The 24,603-nt window shown below is 38.9% G+C and overlaps 2 protein-coding genes and 1 long non-coding RNA gene across 4 annotated transcripts; 1 reads left to right on the top strand and 2 right to left on the bottom strand.

The window, feature by feature from the left end:
• The first annotated feature begins 2,869 nt into the window (after nucleotides 1–2,869).
• Nucleotides 2,870–4,055, top strand: LOC146488876 (uncharacterized). The gene is made up of 2 exons (XR_014865195.1): nucleotides 2,870–3,038; nucleotides 3,848–4,055. It is a non-coding gene; the product is annotated as an uncharacterized LOC146488876 (long non-coding RNA).
• A 1,229-nt stretch (nucleotides 4,056–5,284) lies between these two features.
• On the bottom strand, nucleotides 5,285–15,245 carry LOC146488877 (sushi, von Willebrand factor type A, EGF and pentraxin domain-containing protein 1-like). Of its 2 annotated transcripts, XM_085114414.1 has the most exons (8): nucleotides 15,228–15,245; nucleotides 14,053–14,122; nucleotides 13,722–13,772; nucleotides 10,980–11,231; nucleotides 10,319–10,561; nucleotides 9,284–9,508; nucleotides 6,476–6,695; nucleotides 5,285–5,515 (listed from the first exon to the last, which is right to left on the bottom strand). In XM_085114414.1, exons 2-8 carry the CDS (start codon nucleotides 14,108–14,110, stop codon nucleotides 5,479–5,481), a joined length of 1,086 nt encoding a protein of 361 aa, XP_084970540.1. In that variant the 5' UTR covers nucleotides 14,111–14,122; nucleotides 15,228–15,245; the 3' UTR covers nucleotides 5,285–5,478. The 2 variants fall into 2 exon arrangements, with proteins under 2 accessions (XP_084970540.1, XP_084970531.1); XM_085114405.1 differs by lacking the exon at nucleotides 15,228–15,245 and having other exon boundaries at nucleotides 5,285–5,518.
• A 4,775-nt stretch (nucleotides 15,246–20,020) lies between these two features.
• On the bottom strand, nucleotides 20,021–24,381 carry LOC146488878 (membrane progestin receptor gamma-A-like). Its single transcript, XM_085114424.1, has one exon. The coding sequence runs from the start codon at nucleotides 23,697–23,699 to the stop codon at nucleotides 22,578–22,580; it is 1,122 nt and encodes a 373-aa protein (XP_084970550.1). The 5' UTR covers nucleotides 23,700–24,381; the 3' UTR covers nucleotides 20,021–22,577.
• Nucleotides 24,382–24,603: the final 222 nt, after the last annotated feature.

The raw sequence follows: 24,603 nt of genomic DNA on the forward strand, positions 1-24,603 counted from the left end.
GAGGCTGATAACGCCAAACATTGTGTGCTTATGGTGACTGAATGAAACGTTAATAAATTAATTCGTTAATAAATGAACCAAATAATCAATTAATCAATTAATTAATTAATAAACAACAAATAAGGTTCTCTCTGAACGGGTTTTACAAGTTGCAAAATGCTGGCAAATTTCATCTGTTCTAGACCCACACTCTTTCGACTCAATCATATTAGAGCGAGGGGAACAGGCGCGCGAAAATTGCTGAACGCGGGAAAAAGACACGCGTGGGTGGGAGGGAAAAAAGAGGTTTGCTTTCTCGTGGCGAAATTATAGAAAATAAGTATTCGTGATTTTCCTGTGACTATTGCTTATACGGAAAAGTGGACGTCCGGCAACGCACCTACCCTACCCTACCCCGAGAGAATACATTCTTTCCAAGAAATCCCACTGTCCCAATCTCCCTGCTGGCAGACATGTAAAGCACATGATGACCCACCATTTGGTATTTTGAGGGTGTCTCAAGGCTTACGGGTGGGATGGTGGTGGGTGGAGAGGTGGTTTTGACGGAAATCTATTTGCTTGAAGGGCAACGCTGGGCGTGGTCTATCCCAACCAAGAGAAATAAAGAAGGATCCTGTATCTTATTATCTTTAGTTTTTTTGGATAGTTGGTTTAAATTTATAGACGTGAAGTTTTGTACTCTTACGTGGTCAAAAAGGTAAACATACATACACACTTTATTTATTCCAGAAGCAGACTATATATACAAATAAAACTAAGGAGAAAAGTACTTCTAGAAAAGGAAGTTTGGAGGTTAGCCCTATGCGAAAACTCCCTCAAATAGTAGAAAACCAAAAATAAGTATACATAAATCAAGATCTTTAGAGTCGAATATTTAAAGTCACACTAAACGAGCGTTAGTGGCCCACACGACCTGTTGAGCTTGACCGTATTTCTGTAGCATGAAGGGACTAGGAGTATTTCTGCTCCTCCCCGGCTGCGTTGCTAGTTCATCGCAGGCTTTTTTTTAAGTAGAAAACTCTTGAGTACCCATTTATACACCTGGGTACGATGAAGAGAGACAATGTGGAACAAAGTTTCATGTCTGCGGAAACAATATGACCATGTTGAGAGCTGTATTTCTACTCCTGCCCAGATGCGTTGCTAGTCCATCGCGCAATCGCAGGTTACCCCTAGCAGTATGTCAATGGCACCCATTTGTACACCTAAGGGTGAAGAGAGACAACGTGGAACAAAGCTTCTCGTCTGCGAAAATAACGTGACAATGCGGAGAACAGATCCTCTGGGCCACCAGTCGAAAGTCGGTTTAAAGTCTTCCCGGTAATTATAAGCACTACAACTAGTAATAATCAAAGATTAATAGGGAGTGTGTCCGATGATCTCGATCCCAGGCTCTCTCCCCTTTGTGATGTCATTCACCCCTGCAAAAAATCTTCAGGGAATGCCAGATACGCGTCGCAAGATCCATCCATTCATTCACGGCAATCAACGTTGTCCTATACAATCTCGACTCCAATCTGTATTAGGATTGCGTTCTTCCTACGTCGAACGCTATAATTACCTACGCCGTTGTGGGAGTTCTGAATTGCTATTTTTTGCATTAAGTTTTGCGAAGTTAATAAAAAATAAATAAAAATATGTTGAAAAGCAGCAATATTTCAAATACAGAGTCTATAGAGAAGATTATTGGAATAAAATTTATTCATTCAGGTAACGTAGAAACCTATACTTGTTGGACTGAGGTTTGAAAAGTGGAGAGCTCGATTCATTTGACTTTTAAGGACATTTTAACGTTTCGAATCTTTTCTAAACATTATCGGAATTACATTTTAAGCCCTCTTTGAACTGAAGACTTTTGTTTTTGTTCGTTTTTTTGTAATAATAGCATCTAGGCGGCATATTTATTAAGTTAGATTAAAATCAAACTTTATAAATCTCCCGCAGTTGCATCCTGTGGCTTTGTTCCTTTTTAGGTATCATAAATTATTCAAATTGCAAATAAGTAGAAATATTCTTAAACGCACGTGCTTAACTACTCTGCAAAATACGATGTTTTGTCTTTCTTAACGACTGGCTCAACTTTGGTTGTACATTTACTTTCTTTTGAAAAAGATCAGTTGATGAGCTAGAATGAGTCGTCGATGAAAGGACCGTATTTTGATTTTTTTTTTATCAATCAATAAACATACGATTGTATGGGAAGCAGAATGTGGTTCAAAAGAAAAAAATTACCCTGTCGACCCACATGATTGAATAACTGCCTGTTTATCCAGAGGCGCTTCTTGAAAGATTTATTATTATTTCTCTCATTTTGCCCTGAATGTCATAATCCCTCCTAAACTACCGTAATTTTTAATAGCCATTATTTTAATTGACAACAGAATGTTCCGCCAGTTTGGTTAAAAACAATATTATTTAATAAGAAAACGCATTTGTCAATACCGGAAGACTGTCTGAAAATGTTCGGGGAATTATGCCGAATTCATAGTTAGGAAGTCGTAAGTTAAGGGTGCTTATTGCCCGTTTGAAACACACATTATAATAAATTAATATCTGAGATCCGAGTGATTTTTAGTTCGTTGAAACAAAAAATTTCTATTGTGTTTTATATCACAAATTTCTTTATCAAAAAGCTGCCACGCCTAGGAACTTTTTTTGCAATCAAATCTAAAATTTTACTCATTTAATAAGCCGATTGTTTTTGCGTTTAAAAGGCAGGTGCCTGCACCGTAATAAGAGTGTCAAATAGCTTCGTAATTGGCGAAACTATTAAAGGAGTTGTTTTCCAATTATACAATGCTTAATATCCATGATTACTCCTCAAAAAACATTTCAGCCAATAAATAGACACAAGACTGTTGCTGTCGGCTTTACTGATTAAAACGCCCTTTGAAACTCATTTGTAAAAAGAGGGAACGGCAGCAACGATGGCTTCAAGACTTCTTATCGTGTTCGTGGTGTTGGCGGCGATGATTGAATTCTCTGGTCGTTGTAAGGGTCAGAATATGCGCTGCGTAATGCATCCATGTGAACGTCAGGTTGGAGAAGTTAAAATTTTATTCTCTTTCCTGATTTTGTTTTTCAATTCATGTTGCATGCTTGAGCTGAGGGTTTCATGTTTCAAACTTTTGTGCCAAAGCGCAAGCTACAGCTGATGAATCATCAGAGAATTAACTCTGCAATGTATGTTAAAGTGCTAAAGTGAACCGATGAATTTCCCACTGAGTGTTAGCCCTAGTAAGGAAATGGGAGATTGCACGAGGCAAAGGAAAAATATCGAACCTCGGCGGACCGTTGCTCTACCGACTGTGCTACGAGCTACGAGGCCAGACAGGACGCAGACTGGGTTAATTCTCTGCTCCATCGTTTGTATCCTTGGTGCTAGCGGCACAAGATTTGTTTGTACCCTTCGTAAGCTACAACTGGTTTGTAGTCTAATGTAAACCTTGATTTAACTAAAAAAATATAGAACAGAACCAAATCAAAGAAACTAACATAGTATGAAATAAAATAAATATAAAAGATTATAAAAAGCAATATGATCAGATGTAAAGCAAAATAGGTCCAAATAACGACATTTAATATAAAACAAATTTAAACTTTAGTTCTTAAATGATGCTTATTCAAGTCTGGTCATTTTTCACTGAAGTGAATTTGGTTAATGTAATTTCTACCGCCACGAAAGTTCTTGAAAAATGCTGAAATATTCGGAGTTACCTGTAGATATCGGTTATTCACATTTTCAAACCTTTTCAAACAGCCGTTTTGTCACAAGCTTTTATTTTTGTCATATTTGAAAGTGAACAAATTAAAAGAAGTTTATGTCACTCAACGTTCTTCTTACCAGGATCAAGGGGATGACGCGGATTCTTTTGATCGCGGAGCCCTGGTACGGAGCGAATTCAGACGCAATATGAATATGAAGTTGGGAGATTTTCTGCAGAGTTACAAACAACTGGAAAAAGATGTCCCGGATGAAGAATAAAGAACACAGTGGACACAAGTTTAAAAATGACATGAAAATTAAACGTTCACATTTCAGTGAGATCAATGTGTAGTAACAAGAGAGGATGTCCTCTCTTGGTAGTAATCATTGTAATCACAGTTTTAATATCACTTGAAATGCAAGGAAACTATGTAAAAATAAAAATAAAATAATGTCACATTATACCAGAAATAAAGAGGACGTCTAACTATGCTAAACATTGTCTGCTGATTCTAAGTAATATTTGGAAAATTTGTTTTTATAGCCGAGACGAAGTTTCGACCTTACCGTGATTTCTCGCTTTTAAGCACGTAGCATATAGTTGTGCAAAATCGTTTGAACCTTGCTAACACGACTTCAATGTTTCACCTATGATTTGCCGAATTTATTTGCGTTCGACGTAGAAAGAACAAGAACGCACTTCTGATACAGATTGGAGTCCAGATTGTATGGGACAACAGTGATTGAATGAATGGATCTTAGTACGCGTATCTGGCATCCCCCGCAGATTTTGAAGGGGTGAATGACATCGTCACCAAGTTGCCAAAGTAGAGGGAGCCTGGTGACATTGGAGCTAAATCGCGATTTCATTCTCCTTGGCGATCACAGCTATTCTCCTGGGCCCAATCATTAAAGGTTCTTTCAAAAATTTTGTCCCTCAGATTTGAATTTAGACTTGTCTTTAACATAAGCTTAAAATTAGTTTTCAAAAACCTTGGTTAACTTTTAATCGTGGGTTTGCGCTAATCGGCTTTCAAATAACCGGGCCCAGTTCACGCCATCGATCTCTTGGTTCACGCATGCGCACTAAGAAAATCGAATATTGCGGACGGGATGAGGGGGCGGATTTGTTTTGTTCCTTCACTCTCTGGAGCACAGGCAGCCCAAGCTCAATATCAGAGAACCATTGAATTATAAGGATTTGTATGGGAATACACGGATTTGTGTAAAATGGTAGAAACTAACATTGTTTTGTCAATAAAGTCAACTTACCCTGTTTCTTCTTGTATTCTTTGTCATTTACCAGCTTTTCAAGCCGATTCGAAACTCGCCGAAATTGCTTCGAATCGGCTTGAAAAGCTGGTAAATGACAAAGAATACAAGAAGAAACAGGGTAAGTTGACTTTATTGACAAAACAATGTTAGTTTCTACCACTTTACACAAATCCGTTGTATTCCCATACAAATCCTTATAATTCAACGGTTCTCTAATATTGAGCTTGGGCTGCCTGTGTCTGGAGTATTTGAAAATCGCACGAAATCAGTTAATACAGGTAATGCTGGTAACGAAAACAACAATTACGGACACGCATAAATTATTTGTGTTTATTGCTGCTCACGTAGCTTCACATAAATGTTACAGCATGCGGATTACCCAATATACGTTGGGTTCAAGTGTTAATAACTAAGTCTTGTTTGTTGCTTGATCGTTTGCGTTTGGTTATAATATACGAAGATCCAGCCATATTCAATCTCAATTCCATGTGTCCAACTCACGGATTTGGCAGGCTGTTACGAGTTTCTTGAACTCTGCTGTGAGAATGATAATGAGAAATTTTAGAGCTATGTAGCTACATAGTACGTAGAATTACTGAAACAGTAATTCTTGTCTAAAACAGGTAATATAGCCATAGCTTTAAGAGAAACCTCGGCTTAGCCAGGGGCGAATGTTATGCAAAGTACACAAAATGAGAAGTGAAGTTTTGTCCCTATCAATTACAAGTGCGATAAAAGTATTTTGTAGTAACCTCAATATGATCGTTAAGAAAATTCATGGCCAAATGTCACTACAAACCGTGTTAGAAAAAACAAACAAACAATAAATCGAGAAATTAGCGCCTGCCATGTTAGCCCTAGACTGTTCACAGTCCCCTATTTTTCCGTGTGATCGTCGTGATTGAGTGCGTCTCACCGTTAATGGCGGCCATCTTGACTTTCAGTCGTACCGAGTCTAACCTGGGGAAGAGTATCAAGTCTACTTAGGGGGCGGGGGACGGCCACCCCCTAGAGCTATAATCCCCGATGCCTGCCCCCCCCCGGTACATCTAAAAATCAAGATGGCCGCCATTAACGGTAAGACGCGCTTGATCTAGACGATCACACGGAAAAATAGGGGACTGTGAACAGTCTATGTTAGCCCGGGCTGAAACTCACATCTGGAGCATGTGCAGTAAAAAACATACAGACAGCCTCAAGACATAGCTGGTTTAACCTGTATCGCCCGTCAGGTTAAACGCATTCACTAAACAGAAATAATGCATAACATCTAGACGACCATAATGACGAAATCTCGTTCATTGCTAATGGCGCTGTGTTCCTTTAAGCAGCTGCAGTTAGCTGCAGTTCACGACTGCACCCGCTGCATGAACAAGAAGAATGTAGTCCCTAGCAACTTAATTTCCATTATACACTGCACGGCTCATGAACTTCCTCATTTGTGTTCCGTCATCACAAATTGAATGACTTGCGCTACATACCCCGACTAATTACCTGTCAGAAGAAATGACTTCTCTTATCTTCTCAGTCTTGCCGCAAACGATCCATACGTTGGTTTCCAGTAAACCCATTTTTGATCCGAAAATAGTCTGAATAGTCTGAATGCCTTGTAAGAGATTTCCTTTGGCCTGCCGCTGGACAGAAGGATCGGTGCAGTTTCCGGCAAAGATTTGCCAGATCTCACCCTTTTGCTGAGAACCAGGCTTAAACTCATCTTTAAAAAAAAAAAAAAAAAAAAAAAGGAGTAGCCAATTGCCCGTTCCGGAGTTCAATGGAAACCGGAACGAGTTTTTAAATTTTCATTTAATCAGAAATTGGAGTCCATCACTAAAGAGATCGCATTAAAATTAGCCAGTTTACCAAGTTTTAGTTTGCGGTTATGTCATTAGATTGCAACCATGTAGAAAGCTTTCAAAACTCGGAAAAATTAGAGACTTTGTATGGATTTGGGGGACGCCATCTTTGACTAGAGACATTGATTTGTATGGAATTTTGACGTCGTTTAACAGGTCACAGCCTGGTTACTACGCAATGAAACATAACAAAACTTGGTAAACGTACTAATTATAATGCGATCTTTCTGTCGATGGGGTTCATATGGCGCAATTTGAACAATGTGTAAACTAGGGCCCATGCCAATCCCTTCATGAACTTTGGAACGGGCAATAGTTAATACTCCATACACCCTAATTTTACTTGAAGTAATGCTAACTTAAAAAATAATTTATAACCAACGCCTTGGTAGATAAACAGGTTAGTTAGTGTAATATAAAGGGGAAGTATCATGAGGTTTTTGATATCTTTTGTTAAAAATGGCGAAATAAGACCTTCAATCACCTGCCAAATAATTCTAGAATGACGAGAGGAACGAAATGAACTCAATTCTTGAAAGAAACAACTTGTGATCTGTTCTAGCGCATTTTGGAAACAAAAATGCGAGAACTTGAAAAACATTAGCCTAATATTTCTCAAGTTTCAATTCAAACCGGCCTACTCTGTCTCTGGCCAGAGGCACTAATCGACAGTTTTATTGCACTGGGGTGATAATTTTTTACAAACTTGACAATCATTTCGTTGTTTCTGCTGACATTCAAACATTTTTGGGTTTTGAAGTGACAGCAAATTTTCGTGATACTTCCCCTTTAAGCGCCACTCTCGATAAACAATGCATTAAGTATTTCTAGTACACGTTAGATGTTTGCTGCTGCTGCCAATTTGTAAACACCAAATTTATTTGCATTTAGTTTAGCATAGTCATACCTACCCGCCTCGACTAGCTTTAGCTATTTGCGGGTAGGTATATAACTAACTTGTAACTCTCTGTTCTAATAAAGTGTTGTTGTTGTTGTTTGCAGTTGATGTTTGACTGAGGCGATGGAGTCCACGTACGGGAACAAAGGTGCACTGTTCAAGTTGTCGTCCGCTTTAATAGGACAGAATGAATGTCAGTCCACTGGTCGTGGGTGAAGAGGTTCGACTAACTGATGGACGTACGATGAACTAACAAAAACCATAACCAGAAATCCTAGATGGCAAGCGTTTTGAAACGCAGGCGCGAATTTAAAATGGCGGCCAGATCGAATAAAAGAGTTACAAGTGGGGCATTTTACAAGGCTCTAAACGATGTGAGCGCTGCAGATTTTTAAATAATCGGCCAACAATAAAGAAAGGTCCTTTTTTATGAAGTAGAAAGGGTACTGAGCGCTGGGTAAAAAGAAATTTGAATATTCTGATTAAAGCCTTTTTATAGGCTTGTTGATGCATGCAACCTTTCCGTTTCTTCCCGCTGTTTTTTCGAACTTCGGCCAGTTCTTACGTTCAGCGGCTTCACTATTTTAACAGGGAATACAACTGAACAAGAAAACGAGAAAAACCAAAATGGCTACCAAAGCTGAACAAAAACAAACCCCTTTTAGGAGCATTTTTGCCCCACTAATAACGGCTCCAATCTGCCGTATGTCTCATCAATCTCTCAATGCCAGTTATAGCCATTTCAAGTATAGAACAAATCGTTTCGGAATGAGTTTTTTTCCTGTAATGGCGAAAACATCGTAGAATCACATGTGATTATTAATTCATTATTTCCTTAGCATCTTATAGTAAATGGAATTGTAAATAGCTTTTTATATTGACTTCTTGTAATCCCAGTCCCTACGAACAATTGTAATATATTATCTTATTAATTGTAAACACATTGTATTTCATTTTATATGCTATTATGTGTAATTTAAATAAACCATATATTTATTTATTTTTATTTATTTACAAAACATCCTGCTTTTTGGATTAAAAAGGCACTGCCTTAGTGAATGCTTTTTTGGAGAAAAACATTTGTTTTGCTAGCTTAACATCTCATCTCTTGAATGGGATTACAAGCTGGCCGAGGAAACGTATATGGGAGAAACGATTTTCTCTCTGCCGACGGAGGAAGGCATGAAGGTAAACACTACTTTAAGAGGTTAGGGAGAGGATATTGTTTTCATTCACTTCTGAGTTTATTTCGATCAAAAAAAGCACTGGCTAGAATGATTTTATCCTGACGTTTTCTTCGATTGAAGCGCTGTTCGGTCGTTGCTTTATCAATTTTTGAGCTGAGGAAAGTTGCATTTTCGGCGATAAGGACAAAAATACAATCATTTATAATTTCCCTCTCCTCTTTATGATCTGCCGCAATATTAAATCCTTATGTGTGTCCTTTGCGCATGCTTGTAGCATAGTTGTGTTGGAAACCATGTTGCATAGCATTTGTGGCTATGCGGAAATGAAATCGTGAAGAATCATGAAGATCACGTGCTTACTCACCTGTGCAGTCAGGCCATGGTAATGTTGGTGATACAGTTGGACGGGAATCCCAAGCATACCAATTCCCTGATGACCGGCAGATGTACAAATTGGCAGGAATTCTGCTGAAATCATTTTTCACATAACACTGAGGTGTGCATGCGCAGACAGCACCGCCTAAAGACGCAGACTGTATGCAGGCGAGGAGGCCATTCTGTGGGGGATCATAAGGTGTGCAGCGTGCGCCTGTAATTTAAGAGGCATATTGACATTGAAATTTGACTGCATTGAATAATCTACTGTTTCGTTCTCTGAATTCTTCTTTACAGTGCGACTACTGTTACCGGGGTCAAACAAAACTGGCCAATCAGATTGCAGGATAAGATCAATGAATTTCAACCAAAGCCGATTGAACCAATCACGAGTAGACGGAAAACAACAGTTAAAACCCCAAATTATGGAATTATTCACTGTTCGTATTCTACTGTGATCTGATTGGCCAGTGAGCTTGGTAATAGTAGTCGCACTGTAACAGTTTATACACTATCCAAAACAGTGTCAAATTGGCTAGTATAGACTGGGGGAGAGTGCCGAACCAACTAGGGTGCCAGAAATGAGAGAGACGGTTAAGAAAAATAGCTCTTCAACCTGACAATCGTCCCCTCGGTAGTTTTTGCACTCTTCTCAGGTTGCTCTCGCAATTTCAAACCAAGATGGCGGCAGTTTGATTGAAGCATACGATCACACGCAAAAATAGGGGACTGTGAACAGTCTATAACTGGTAGAGCGGCATCCGGGGAAACTTCATGAGCTCACTTATAAAACATAATTCGGAAAGCTATTCTGCTCCGCGAAGCATCAGTCATGATAAATAGCTAGCAAAGTTAAATTTGTTCATATATGGTGTTACAGCTCTGAGCTAACTCAAAATCTCTTGGGAGTGAAAAAGGTGAAGAAAAGATGTGGGTGATTTGTCATTCAACGTTTCAGGAACATTTATATGTCATGAAAACGAAATAGCAGTTGACAAGAAAGGTATAATTCGTTGTAACTGACCTGACACGACAATGGTAAATGTACACGACGCCTTATTTCCAGATCGGTCCGTCGCCTCGTATTTGATCTGATGTCGGCCCAGTCTGAAGCCTGAGCCTTGCACTGACTCGGTAAATAGAGTCACAGGCTGCCCAGAGTTATCCTCATATCTTGGCTTGGGCCAGTAAACAGGTGTCGCAGGGCCAGCGGTCTGCATTACGACTTTAATGTTCCTGGGGCAAGTGATACTGGGAGCCTCTTCATCTACGAAACAAAAAATAATAAATAACTAAATTAAATATATTAAATAAATCAATCTAGTACAATGTCTGGGGGTAAATTATTGTGCTAAACTTCACCTGATAAATGAAGAAACGCGAGACTCGTTCCTCAGAAACAGAAAAGTTTATATTTAGAAGGGAAATAACTCTCGATGAAGATCCGAGATAAAAGTGAGTTTTGGGGCCACGTTTTAATTGACGAAAACAATTACCTCTAGTCTGTATGGGGACTAAATCTGATTGTAAAACTCTGTTAAATTTCTATGATGCACACCTTCAAATCTTCCACACTTCACTAGGCTGTCATTAATAATTTATTTGAGTTTTCAATCTATTTATATGTTTAATTTTTGTGTTCCAGTGTAAGAATAACATTCATGCACCCCAAATGTAACTCTCACCTTTGATTGTAACCGTAAACACACATGACTGGGAATTTCCATGGTTATCAGTGGCAGTATAGATTATACGAGTGGAACCAATGGGAAAGTCATATGGTGACACGGTATTCTCCGGGAAACTGACAACCGTGGGAAGCCGATCAACGTTGTCTGTGGCCAGCGGCTGTCTCCACTCCACTCTCTTTGTAGCCATCCCGTGATCCGTGCTGCCAGTGACATCATGAGGACACCTTATTCGGGGAGGTTGAGTGTCTTGAAAATTAAAGGAAGGAAAGTAGATCAGTGCACAAATTCAGAACGTATAACAGAAATGCAGAAACTATAATGGGCTGTGGACCTTAATGTAAAGAGAAAATTCAATGCAACAACAACAACAACAACAATACTATAAGTTCATGCGGAATGCTATGCTCAATACATTATTTCGCGGAAATTTATTGTCACGTTAGGGACCGTTCATTTTTTATGAGCATGGGGGGGCTGGTGGGATTTGCTTAATTGTCACTACGAAAGTGTATGACCCCCCCTAGCATGCAATTTTTTTCCACATGCCCCCCCCCCAAGCAGTAACTATTTTTTTCTGATGACCCCCCCCCCCTCCCGCCCAACCAGAAACAAATCATACTCCTAACTTTAACAAAACGCTTATGTACTGTTTATATCAATGATAAACGTAATTGTTACTGTGATTTCTTTACAGTACTATTAAAAAGTTACCGTTCTCTGCTTAGGTAAAGATTTCTCTTGTTTAAAAAAAACGTTTTATAGATAGCAACACGTTTACGGCAACGGCAAACCCTAAATTTCCATTTAGATTCTCAAAGGAACTATAAAAATTAATCAAGCAAATGGTTAACGTGAAATTACTCCCCTTCGAGTAGAAACAATTAATACACGTACGGACACACAGATATCAGGCGCGTAGGTAAGGGTTATATAGGGGTGTTCGTTGAGCCCCAAATGTTTCTGAGCGCCGGAGGTGCTCTTACTAAGGGGGTCCGGGGGCATGCTCCCCCGGAAATTTTTGAAAATCTAGGTTCCCAGGAACCTCATTTCCTGCATTTTGAGACCCATTTTAGGCAAATCACAAATTTGTTTTACAGCAACTTTTTGAGCTATATACATCATTTCTACGGCACAATTGTTTCAACTTAAACAAGAAAGTTCAATGTACATTCCGCGCCCTGTCGAGTTCTGATAGCTATTCGATCTGCTGATAGTCATACACCAAGCTGGTAAACTGCATCATTCTCGGGTGTAGGCCTTCGAACAAATTGACTATCTCATCAAGATTGACAGTCATATCATATTTGATATGCATTAGAACCAGGGCGCATATTTTAGTCTCTCCCATGGTACACCTCATGTAGTTGTTCAACCTCCTCATTGATCTTTTTCTTCCGCCATTACTGATCTGTAAAGGGGGTTCGTTCGAACCCCTCAACCCCCCCCCCCCCCCCCCTCCTACGCGCCTGGGAATTAAAGTACTGCTATTAAAAATGACAGTTACAAGCTTTTCTGAAGATGGCCTACGGCTCAGATTTACCGTCAACTGAAGTCACCAACAACAGTTCTATTATTAAAACATGTTCACACTAGGCATACTACTGAGTCTACTGATACTCCTGGGTTCAAATAATTTACTAATCAACAGTCTTTATAAAAGTGAGTACTATTAAACAGAACATTAAACAATCTATTGATATAGTTCTGAGTACAACCACTTTGTAGAAAACTACTCCCCCACGGATGATTCAATAGTGAGACTGTTACGTTTTTATATTAATTTGAACTGGTACAAACATAGGTGTCTACTTCAGTTTATATTCATTATTGCTTTTCCAACAGATATGCTTCATTTCCTCAGTTGTTGTTAATATAAAATGCAGATTTCGACCTCAGTAACTCGCATTAAATAAAATTGAAATAATATTCAATTTCTTCATCTGTTTCTGTGTTGAGCCACTTTCAATTTCCCCTACTAGCCAATTATTGCTGGTGACCTCCCCTCTTTCACTTAATTTTTTTTGGTAGCCCCCCCCCCTTTAGTGCCATTTTTTTTCTCGTGCCCCCCCCCCCTAAATCCCACCAGCCCCCCCATGCTCATAAAAAATGAACGGTCCCTTATGGATGCTTATCTAACGCACTTTTAAGAATATTTATCTTATAAGAAAAGACCTCGCGTCAGAGTAGAATCTGAGTTGTTTATCTACAGATATAGTTAAAAAAAAGGGAGCTACAAACTCATTTTTGCTACCTTAAATTTGAAATCTCGACAAACTTTGACCATTTTTACAGCTCATATGAGTGCGGTGGGGATCTATGCTACATCTTAAACTGAACTCGCCGTGACAAATTTTAAAAATGCATATTTCTCTCAGAAAGGCTATCTTTAAATGACTCAAAACAATGCCTTATCCCTGAGCACTGCTTTCCTCTCTCCCGCCAAAATACCCCAACTGGCACACAATACTTTCCCAGTGCACATACGCGAAAGTGTTTTAGTAAGGTGTGGGGATAAGTCCAAATGAAATTGATTGTGATATCAGTTCATGTAAGTTTTTTTCCCGCTGTACGTACACTTTGTACGAATCATGTCAGCAACTTTTGCAACAGGCCGGGTCCGGCAGTGAAAAAAATCTAGAATTGCTTTAAGACTTCAGAATTCAGTTGTTACAGGCTGTGGTTTCGTTGGATCGTTTATCTATAAAACCTTTCAAATTTACAGTAATCTGCTCTCACCCTCGTCGGCCAGTTGGTTGACACCGTCCGATTCTTGTTTAGTGGTCAATGCTAAAAATGGAAAAGAAATTAATGACAAGAGATTAGTTAACGTTCATTTAACAAATTTCAGTAAGAATGATTAGTTCTAGATAAAGCAAACTTCTTTTTCTTTTATTTGCCATAGAACACATTAATGTTAGACAAAAGTAGAAATAAAGATATGGCGAGGAGACTTCTGGAAACCATCGGGCTTTTATAAAGGGGTCACCTAGAAACCGCAACGAAGGTCTGAGAAAAATTGTTTTTGAAATAAATGTTTTCTACGTGGAAGTATTTCAGCTGTACTGACCTTCATCCATCAAACAAATAACAGCCATTAGGACGCCAATGCGTGAAAGGAGACCCATCACCTATGAACTCTGAGAGAGAAACGGAATTGAATCAATAAAGTTGAAGCAGTTCTGGTCCTGGTTGTTGCAATCCTTCTTACGCGTAAAAAATATTTGTTTTTAAACACGAAAGCATTAATTTGCACGACATTTTTCTTTCTGATAGCTCAAAATGTTCCAAGACACGTTGTTTTGTTGAGTGTGTTGGTCTAGTTTACGAAAGATTTTCACTCCGCTCTCACATTTTGAATCACGCCCAAACGCGGGGAGTGAAAGAACCAATCGTACCGGCGTAAAAAGTACCAAAGCTTATCCAATAGCCAGTACAGCTGTAACCGTTTAGCGTCTTTTTATCGGCAGTAGTGACCGCATCATTTCAGTCGTGTAAAGAGCTTAGGCTGTTGTCTACACACGTTGAAATTCTTCGAGTCTATGCCGGCTGAAAATGTCAGTTTCATAATACAGTGTCATCGTTAAAACAGCACAATCTGCCGGTTCCATTGGTCGATGATTTCTTGACTATTTTGCACTCTAGGTTAACCTTCTTTATATAATTTTCGGAAGCAAATGGCAGCACCCCAAAAGATTTTAGCTTTGAATTAGTAGTTCCATAAAGAGAGGTAATTGAAATGATCTCGTCCAGAATCCACCTTGTGGAAAAATGTGTTATAAACTTAAGTTAGCCTGCTATTTTAATCGACCTAATTAACTATTCTTTTTAGAGCCTTCGAGTGATTTTTTTGTTGCGATTGTAGACACTGATATTGAACCGAGCTTTCGTGAGACAAAAGTCAACCCACTCGAAGGAAATCTGTCACCTCAAAAAGCCATATTTAATACTGTCAAATCAATTCACTCACGACTGAATAAAAGCCGAGTTGACAATTCTAGTTATAACTACACCATCTTTTTGTTAACGTGTCTTTTTCTCAAGCCAAAGCCTTGTTCAATTTAACCATACAAACTGAAGATTACTTTTTTTTTGTAACTGAAGATTCTTATGAGAATATGGGGGTGGTTGATTGCAGAGTTTTATACGATTAAATTAATTTTTTTCTCATGACATTCGATTATGTCAGGTATATGAATATTTGTGAGACAGCAGTGGAGAACGTAGTTATAAGCTGGTACTCACTGCTGAAGATGTTCCTGTGAAGTCCTTCTTCTAGGCGAGCCAAGGTGGGGAATAGAATATGATAATTGCTCTTTTTCTTTTAAGTAGCTTTTTAATTTATATAGAAATACGAAACTAGTAGGTGACAAGTTATCGAAAGCGAAGGATAGAATTGCACAGATTTCTCGGCACCAATGCAAGGAAAAACTTGTAAACACCTTAAGGCCCGTTTAAACGGTTTCAACATTTGGTTCAACATGCGTTCAACAATTTGTTGAACCAAATGTTGGGGGCGTTTAAACAGGTCGTTCAACATTGTTGAAAGCGTAAAAAATGTTGAAAGCTTGTTGAAAGCGTGTTGGATCAAATTTAAATCGGTTTAAACTTTCATTCAACATCCATACAACATTGCCTTTGTTCTCGACAATGTTGAATGGTGTTGAAGCCGCTTGAACACTCCGTTCAACATTTGTTCAACATTTGCCCAACAACCGTTCATCTTTTGTTGAACGAATGTTGGTCAAATGTTGAAAACGTTTATACGGGCCTTTACGACTTTCGCCACACAACAACTTGTAACCCACTCGAAACACCTAAGACTTCGAAACTTGCATTGCCAAGAAAGGCTTCAAATTTAAAATCCATTCCTGATTCTTAATTCAATTTTAAGCTCAAAGTTTCCTATTTTAAGTAAAGGAAAACAAAGAATACAAAATCAGAGAAAACTGATTAAACAAGTAGTTATCTACGGAAAACTCATCTTTCATTTCAGGATGTTTTTAGCGAGCTAACGACACGACATGATAACTCCCGACTTAAAAACCGAGGAACTGATTCTTGTTCTACGTAAATTAATTTTAAACTTAAGTTGTTTTGTAATTTATTGAAACATATTTTTAATATTGATTCAAGATTAAAGGTCACGAAATTTTAATATTTCAAACGAGAAATGACAAATTTTTCCCATGTTTGACTTCCACTAAAAAACAGATTTAATCTGGTTAGTACCTCAATACTGAGTGGACAAATATTTAATATACTAAAAAACCTTGTTACAAAAAACAAATAAATAAATTTCGGCTCGGAAATCATATTTACAAAAGTAAATATAATAAAAAAAACCTATAGAAAATTTGAGAATCTGTTCTCTCTATCCTTTGAATGAAATAGAAAACGAATCACATTCTATTTCTTCTTTTCATCGTTATAACAATATTAGTTTAAATTTTCTCATAAAATTTTAAGGTGATAAATTTTGTTTCTTTTTTTATGCGTTTGTCTCTAAATCTACGCTGCCTTGATCTTTTTCTCATGCGATGACCTGTCCATGGTTGTTCTGTGATAATTGCGTTCTACAAAGGAGAACGAAAGCCTAATCTTGGGCTTTGTTGGTGATCATGTGGTACGTGTTGGATTACCTGTTTCCCTGAGGCAGATAAAATCGAGAAAACTGTAGTCAGAGTGCTTACAGAGTGCTTAGCCAAAAATTCGGAAATTTCGGTTTGAAGTAAAAAGGTAAGGTAATTTTCCGGAAATTCCGTTCGGAAATTGTGGAGTACCCTCAGAGATACTCCTCTTTTCCCATTCGGAACGGAACGGCGGAAAATTCCTTACCATTTGAATGAATCCTCCCTCCGTTTTCAGGTCTTTTCCTGCTAGAGCGGGACGAAACGCCTGATAGATAAATGGTAAGCGCAATCTCATCCGGTTGGATGGTCGAATTTGGAAAATCCCTTACCATTATGCAACAGTTACACCAACCGGATTTTTCCTACAAATGGTAAGAACCCCCTGTAATGAACGGATGCAAATTTGCCTCGCTTTCAAGTATGATCCTATGACGTCAAGCCTTCACAAACGGCAAGGCAAGCAAACGATCGTATTTCAAGGCACGTTCTGCGCTGGTTCGTTAGTTCACTTTTTAGCCTGCGAGCCCAAGAGAGCTTGCTCGCAGGCTATTCACTTTTAGGCTCGATTACCAGCCGCTGTTCGGGAAATGAGGGAGCTTCGGAAATCGAGCCTAGTTCACCTTTGGCCGGATTAAACATAATGTTGTTGGAAATCCTTTATCAAAGTCTCAGGGAAGTGTGTAGGAATCCTGCTGGATATTTCAAGTGGCCGTCGTTTGGCGTTTTTTTTTGTTTTCAACCTTGTCGCATTTGAAGAACGAGTATGCCCTCGTGTTGTATCAGAGAAGAGGTGAGAAGTATTAAAGCAGCCTTTGTACTGAGCGGCCATTGAGCCTCAGCGAAACACGAACTACACTTAATGGAGTTTGTTATAATAAAGCGGCCAGCAGGCTGTGCTCGTCTCACAAATCAAGTTCAGAGGCTTTTGTTAGTTCACTCTTCGACGAACAAGGACAGATACGGGATCATTTCAGTTCCAACGGCTTCTCTCTATATATAGAGAGAAGCCGTTGGAACTGAAACTCCACGAAATCGCCTCACGATAGGACACAAAAACCACACAGGACACATTGAAGAGGAGCGGGCTACAATAGAGTTCAGGTGAGAAACTTTCATCGAAAAATCGTCCCCAATTGCAGTAATTGTGCCTTCAAATACTTTTCCCCCATACAAACCCTTATAATTTCGTTATTACACAATGGTCTTCTTGATGCTCAAATTACGTGAAGCTGGTGTTTACGTTACAAAGGTTAGCACAAATCGTACACCTTGGGCTACCTGTGGTGTCACGCAACCGATAGCCTGCAGTGCAGGCGTTTTTCATGGGCGAGCGCTGAATAATAAATTTTGTTCGCGTATTTTCTCAGCCAGTCGTCCTCTCCCTTAGGGTCACTTTTGACTCGCTCCAGCGCTCTCGCGCTTCCTCGCCCAAAATGACAGCAACGAAGGATTATTCAGCGCTTCCGCTCCAAAAATACGCCTGCATTGCAGGCTACGCAACCGATAATTATAACTTTTCTCTGTCAAACCCGTCACAGACTCGGGTTCGCCTCTAATCTCGTATTTTCAGGGTGAATGAGTAAAATAATCCCTCATGCGCCATATATTTGTTCACCCTTAAAATTAACATTTTAATTTGTTTGCCCGTTAAACTTTGCTTTCATTCTGGCTGGGTTAGCAGCTGCATTAGAACTGTTGTTATTAATTTGGAAAGGAAACTTCAAATATTCTGTAAAGATGATGATTTTCGCAATAACAAAACGCTGCATAAAAAGTAAAAACAAAAAACAAAAAACAAACAACAACAACAACAAACAAACAAACAAAAAGAAAGAAAAAAAGACTTATTTGGTGCCAGGGGGCCTCTACTCTAGACAGCGCATGCCCATTTTCTTTTTCAGCCTTGGCGAGGGATATTAACTTTGATTTGCTGTTATTTCATCATCTCATAGCCAGCATATCCTATGCCCGCAGGTGGCATATCAGCTACAAATCGAACTGGGAGAGTTCAGAGTTTTGCCTTTATGGGTCAAAAGCGTAAAGCAAAGTCAAGCTGTTCACAGTAGACCAATATAAACCTCGTTTATTTTTTATTAGGAACTCCTTCACCACCGTTACATAAGTTTCCACCCGGCATTTAAATGTTAAATAAATATCCATTAATTCTAAATAGGTCATCGCCACGGAATGACAATGTCACTTGTGCTAATAAACCATTTTCGTATTCTCGACATTGAACTTGATTCAGCTTGCAATGGAGGCTCTTGCGATGAATCAAAAAAGCATTTAAATCATTCTCGTACCTAGAGTCCTCAGGCTCTTTGACCAGCGGTTGGTCGCCAGGAGAGACTCTGGAGAATTCGAAAAAAATTAAATTTTTTGATTGGCTGCCCTGCATTGTTTTACCGCAGAAATCCTGCGGTAATAAAATTCCAGTACCTCAGAGTCTCTCCTGGCGACCAACCGCTGAACAAAAAGCCAGAGAACTCTGGACACGAGATGACATTTGCATGTAAAAAGATCTCCCCCCCCCCCCCCCCCCCGCTATAGCCTCGTGTGCAAGCTAGTTCCAGTCTTATACCGAGAATACGAATGCGGTCTGTTGTCCTGCATTAACCCATCGAAGCCTAGCTTCGAAAGTTTGATAATTTTTCAACGCAAACCTGAATATATTTTGACCTGAACTCGAGTACACTCTTTTTTTTTTTTTTATAAGAACGTTGAGGCTGAGATTAACCTAATGGTTAGATACGGATAATGTAATACAGGTAAAGATTCGGCCTACATTGCCGTCCAATTAACCCAAATAATAGGTGTCTTGGTCACGTCCGCATAGATTTATTTAATTACTAATAACAGATATATAAGAACATCTAAGAACTTATCAGGCTCAAATTGCCAACAATAATAAGAATGTTCAGCCTCAGCCTAAAAATTAGACGTTCTTATAAAAAGAAAAGAGTGTATTTCTCCTTATTATTCGTTGATTAGCAACTAGACTGTTTTCCTACAGCTCTAAATTATTTGCTAAATTAAACCAAATTTTGCATTTGATTGTAACAGACTGACAAGAAATTGGCTTTCTTCTGCTTGCATTTCTTAGTTAAACACTCGATATAAAATGCAGACTGCAGATAAAAGCTAAGCCGTGGAGTAGATTATTAATGAGTTCTAACTCTCTAGTTAGGCCTCACATAGGTCCAATATCCCTAATTTAGACGGTGGCAAGAAGTAGCAGGATCCGAAATTAACTTTTTTAGGCAGGCGCCAACTGGCGACTGAATATTTTTTTTCAGTCGCCATATGGAAAAATGTGGTCGCCAAAAAGTGTCAATAACATTTTTCCTTCGCAGTAAAACACAAACCAAACTTTTTGGTTGCCAATTTTTCTTTAAGAATCAGAACGAAGAGAACGCATTTGGGGCCGCAATGGCGATTTTTCTGCTAACGAATAAGATTAAATACCAACACGCTGATCGTAGCTGTGAAACGTTGTGGTAGATTTAATTAACAACAGAAAAATTGGTTTTATACTTCAAAATCAGCGGAAAGGTAAAAAGTAAATCACCAATTGGCGGGCGGCTTTGAATTTTATTTTAATCGATTTGGCCGAAAATCAAAGTTATTGTTTGTATAATGATCGTGGCATGAAAGAGTTAATCGCCCGTTGGCGACCAGTTGTGAAATTCTGGTCGCCAGTGCAAAATTTTTAGTCGCATTGGCGACCAGGAAAGCGCAATCTCGGACCCTGAGTAGTGAATCGAGATTCGATCAGTAGCTGTGTACCTTTGATTTTGTTCAGTAATAATTCATCATAAACGTTGTAAGAGCTGTCATTCATAATAATAATAATAATAATAATAATAATAATAATAATAATAATAATAATAATAATAATAATAATAATAATGATAATAATAATAATACTAATAATAATAATAATAATAATAATAATAATAATAATAATAAGTATTACTTGGAAACTAATGTAATTCGATCTAACAAGACGATCTAACAAGTAAAAAATGCCCTCTTTTTCTGTTTAAACGTGAAGTGCCCACTCAATTGCCCGCAAAATGTGAAACCACCGTTTTACTGCCCGTGAAACATGATCAAGACCCTCCCGTACACTCTTTATCAGCCTCTCATTTAACATGCATCTGACCCTTTACCCATTTTGCACGACCATGATCGTTTATCGCTAAAATTTTCTGAACAGCGAAAACTAAGCCCGCCAAGCGCACACGGTAAATATTTCACACTATTATGCTAATTCTCTATGCTCAAATAGCATCGCTGAGTGAAAAGAAAAAAAAGCAACTAAAGGCAAAACTTGAAGAACGGGAACCATGTTTTTGCTTATTTGTAGCCAGGCCTGGTCACTAAGTGGTACAAGGGACCCGTACCTCGACAGTTCCGATAACTTACCCGTCCCGATAAGTATTTTCAATTGGCAAATCCATTTTCTCTCGAATGGTGGTAACTTTTAGTTTAATTTGCCCAATGAATTTCATCGAATTATAAGTTCAAAATTAAGAACTCTTGAATCACTGTTGAGAACACTGTGTACAAAATTTAGTTTACGGGTTCGGTAAGTTATCCGGACCAGTTCGAGAAGCGGGACCCTGGTCTCCATCCTGAAAATTTCTTTTCTAGATAAACGCAAAGACTCGAACAAAATTTGCAGTATTATGCCAGCAAAATACTAGCTAAAATATCGTGCATTTTATTTCGAGTCTTTCGCTTCGCTAAATTGTGCTGAAAATTTCGCCAAAATGAGGCCGTCTGCAGCCCCAGGGGGTGGGGGTACTCCCTATGATGGCCTGTACTCCCCGGCGGGGAGGCTCCGCTCGAAAGGGGTACCTTTTTCACGCTTCAGGTATATGAAAGGGTAGGGATTTCACGAGTCGAAGTATATGAAAGGGTAGGGAAATCTGTCGTTTAGGTACAGTCGAACCTGTATATAATAAACGGCCCTCTATTAAGCGGCCACCCTCTATGAAGCGGCCAGTTTTTAAAGTCCCGATTGTTTGCTCCTACAAATGCTGTATTTGTTACCTGTATTAGGCGGCCACCTCTATTAAGCGGCCACGGCCACCCTGTAGCAGTCCTGCGTTTGTTTTTCTGTTATTTTTGCCTGTATTAAGCGGCCACCCTTGAATGGAAACTAAGCCATAAGTTATTTTATGCGGTATTTTATTGCGTTTAAAATGCGATCCAGCATCACTTTAAAGAAATAACGTGTACAAAGCTATTGTAAGCTGATACTCGGCCGTTTAATACAGTTAACGCTTTTCAGATGTCCGCAATGTGCTGAAGTACAGTACCATATCACGAACGCTAAAAAAGGTTTGTTTTGAATATGCTTCACTCTTTAGCAAGAAATTCCTCTTTAATTAACTTGTTCTTCAGCCATGTGACATTGAACATTGAGCGTAACAACTATGAAATGACGGAATGAGATATTTTGTTGTGAACTGTAAGTCATAGAAATAGATCACTGTATACCGTAGGAGAGTAGAGGACAATTTATTGTATAGTACTTTTACACAATGCTACGTATATTATACCGTTAAGTTACAAGTTGGCACTGAACTTTGTTTAAATTATTGATCACTTGAAAGAGTGTTCATTGTCCTATTGTTTCCTTGCATGAAGTGTTTTGTATGATACGCCATTAAAATTGACATTAGACCACGCCCAGTGAGTATTTTTAGTGATCCTGTATTAAGCGGCCACCTGTATTAAGCGGCCAGTTACTCTATTCCCGAGGGTGGCCGTTATAAACAGGTTCGACTGTATTTAAAAGGTTCTTTCATTATTTTCCAATGGAAGGTATACGAAAGGGGTACCTTTTCTGCCAAAAATGGTATATAAAAGGGTAAGGGGGCGGAGCTTCCCTGCATTAAATTTTTTTGAGTACCCCCGGGTCTGCAGTCTACAATTTTAAATATATTTTACGTTATTCAACCTTTTTGTAAACTAACCTCGCAAACCAACAAGCGATGGCCATATTTCCTACAAAAACTATGAAAGTTGGAAGCACTGTGTCGACACTTGATATTCCGACCAGTGATTTGGCCAAGGCTTCGTTTGCTGGATTTCGGCGGCTTTCCAAGGCAACTTCCAGTATTTTGAAGGCGTACTCCGTTGAAAGGGCACCAAAAATGTGCAGAAAATGATGGCTGTTTCCTATGATGTCGAACTTTCCTGGAAGGAGACGCTCTGGCAGTCGAGATCCATAAATCATGCCTGCCACTATAGAATAGAAGCAATGGCGTTTGAAATAGGCTATCAGCAGCTCGTTACAGGCGATGAAGGACTGACATGTCGTGACTGCGTTACAGCTGCAGAATGTCACGCCAACTGCCAGAGAGAGAACCGTGTTAAGCCAACCTGCAAATACTGGGAGAACTCGTGCCAGTGCGCCGTATGCTTTGTTTGTTTTAAAGGTATATTTACTCAGGCAGCACAAGAACGTTGACAGGAATGACAGCGAAGCCCCGATGGCTGTGTATAGTAAGGCGGATTCGAAGATTCGCCAACCGGTGTTGATTGGTCGATTGTAAAAGTACATCACTTGTCCCGAAGTGTATGTGTAGATGCTGATACCTGCATAATCGAAGAAGTAAAAAATACTATGCATGTGCTCCGATTTGGAGTTAAACATGTGAGCAATAGTACTCAACGCGTAAATGGTCCAACTTCCAATGGCGGAAGACAGCATCGGATAGTAGAAATCTCTCTGGGGCGAACTCGCTCTTCTCAACTCTAGCAGCACAACCGTGTATCGTACAATAAAGTACAGCACTGCCACAGCATGACTCCAGATGTTAAAGGTCTCGTTGTTGATATAGAAAATGCTTCGTAAACTCTCTTTGGTGCTGATATATGGCTTTCTGTATCCTGTCATGATGTACGGCTCGCGTAAACCCAGCGGCACTTCGTCCCGACTCCACAAGTGATGTAGTTTTTCGCTTTCATAGCTGGCTCTGCGTTGAACTTTGAAGTTGTGGACATTGTTGTTCCGATTGTTTCTCGAATTTTCCTGACCAGAAATAGAGGACTTCGACCGTCCTTTCATTGTGAGATTAAAATTTGAGAGAGCGTACAAAACACCCGAGCGACGCTTGTTAGTGATTTAGTGATAAAAATGCCAAATGGCTAGTCAAGTGGAACCGAAAGAACAATAATTGTCGTTACGTAGGCGTACAACGTAAATCCGTGACGGATATCTCGTGGTTAAATACCTTAAATTTCTATGAGAACCACACGCAAGAACTCAAGACGTTTTCAGTGATGCTGGAAATGATATTGAAATGAGCTTAAGAAGGTCGGGAATATAAATGACTGTTAAACAATGGTTTCTTGAGATACTGCCAAGTGATTTGAATTTTCGCTTTCATGACTCTGAGGCGTACAAAGGTCTTTTTATTTTATTTTATTCTTTTTCGTTTAATTAAATCACCAAATATTAGTTCTAACATAACAGAGCTTATTTCTACATTAGGGTAGGCGGTTTCATTTTCAAAGACGTATCCGTTTCTAAGCTGTTGCGGGCTCCTTTAATAACTTCGGCTTGCCACTTTAAATGCAAATTAATGTAAAGAGTTCTGTTTTAGCTGCCCTTTGGGGATGTTTTGTAAACAAATGGCAAAAATTTGACGCGATCACAGCAGACAGTAGGAAAATGAATTAAATTACTGATGCGTAGTTCATGGTTGTTAATGAAAAGAAACAAAACAAAAACAAAAATCTAATGACCTTGCAAACTTCTTTCAAATATTCATTTATAAGTACTGATAATTGTTTTAGACAGCCATTTTCATTTCAAAAATTACAGTTGTAGGAGATGATGCATATGCATGTCTGACGGTACTGTAGTACGAACCAGACTTTTCCACAATTATATCCAGTGGAACGGATATAGATTGTTTAAAGCAAAATTAAAAAAAAAAAAAAAGAAAACAAAACGAAAAAAAAAAACA

Source organism: Pavona decussata, unplaced genomic scaffold (assembly GCF_977016875.1).
Source record: "Pavona decussata unplaced genomic scaffold, jaPavDecu1.1 SCAFFOLD_8, whole genome shotgun sequence".
NCBI classification, from domain to species: domain Eukaryota; kingdom Metazoa; phylum Cnidaria; class Anthozoa; order Scleractinia; family Agariciidae; genus Pavona; species Pavona decussata.

Coding starts and splice junctions, on each gene's coding strand:
- LOC146488877 (XM_085114405.1), bottom strand. CDS start 14,110: ATGGGTCTCCTTTCACGCATTGGCGTCCTAATGGCTGTTATTTGTTTG. Junction 6,696..9,283: donor ACCATGGCCTGACTGCACAG/GTGAGTAAGCAC, acceptor TTTTTTTTAAAG/ATGAGTTTAAGCCTGGTTCT. Junction 5,519..6,475: donor GAAGTCATTTCTTCTGACAG/GTAATTAGTCGG, acceptor TCATTCTCACAG/CAGAGTTCAAGAAACTCGTA.
- LOC146488878 (XM_085114424.1), bottom strand. CDS start 23,699: ATGAAAGGACGGTCGAAGTCCTCTATTTCTGGTCAGGAAAATTCGAGA.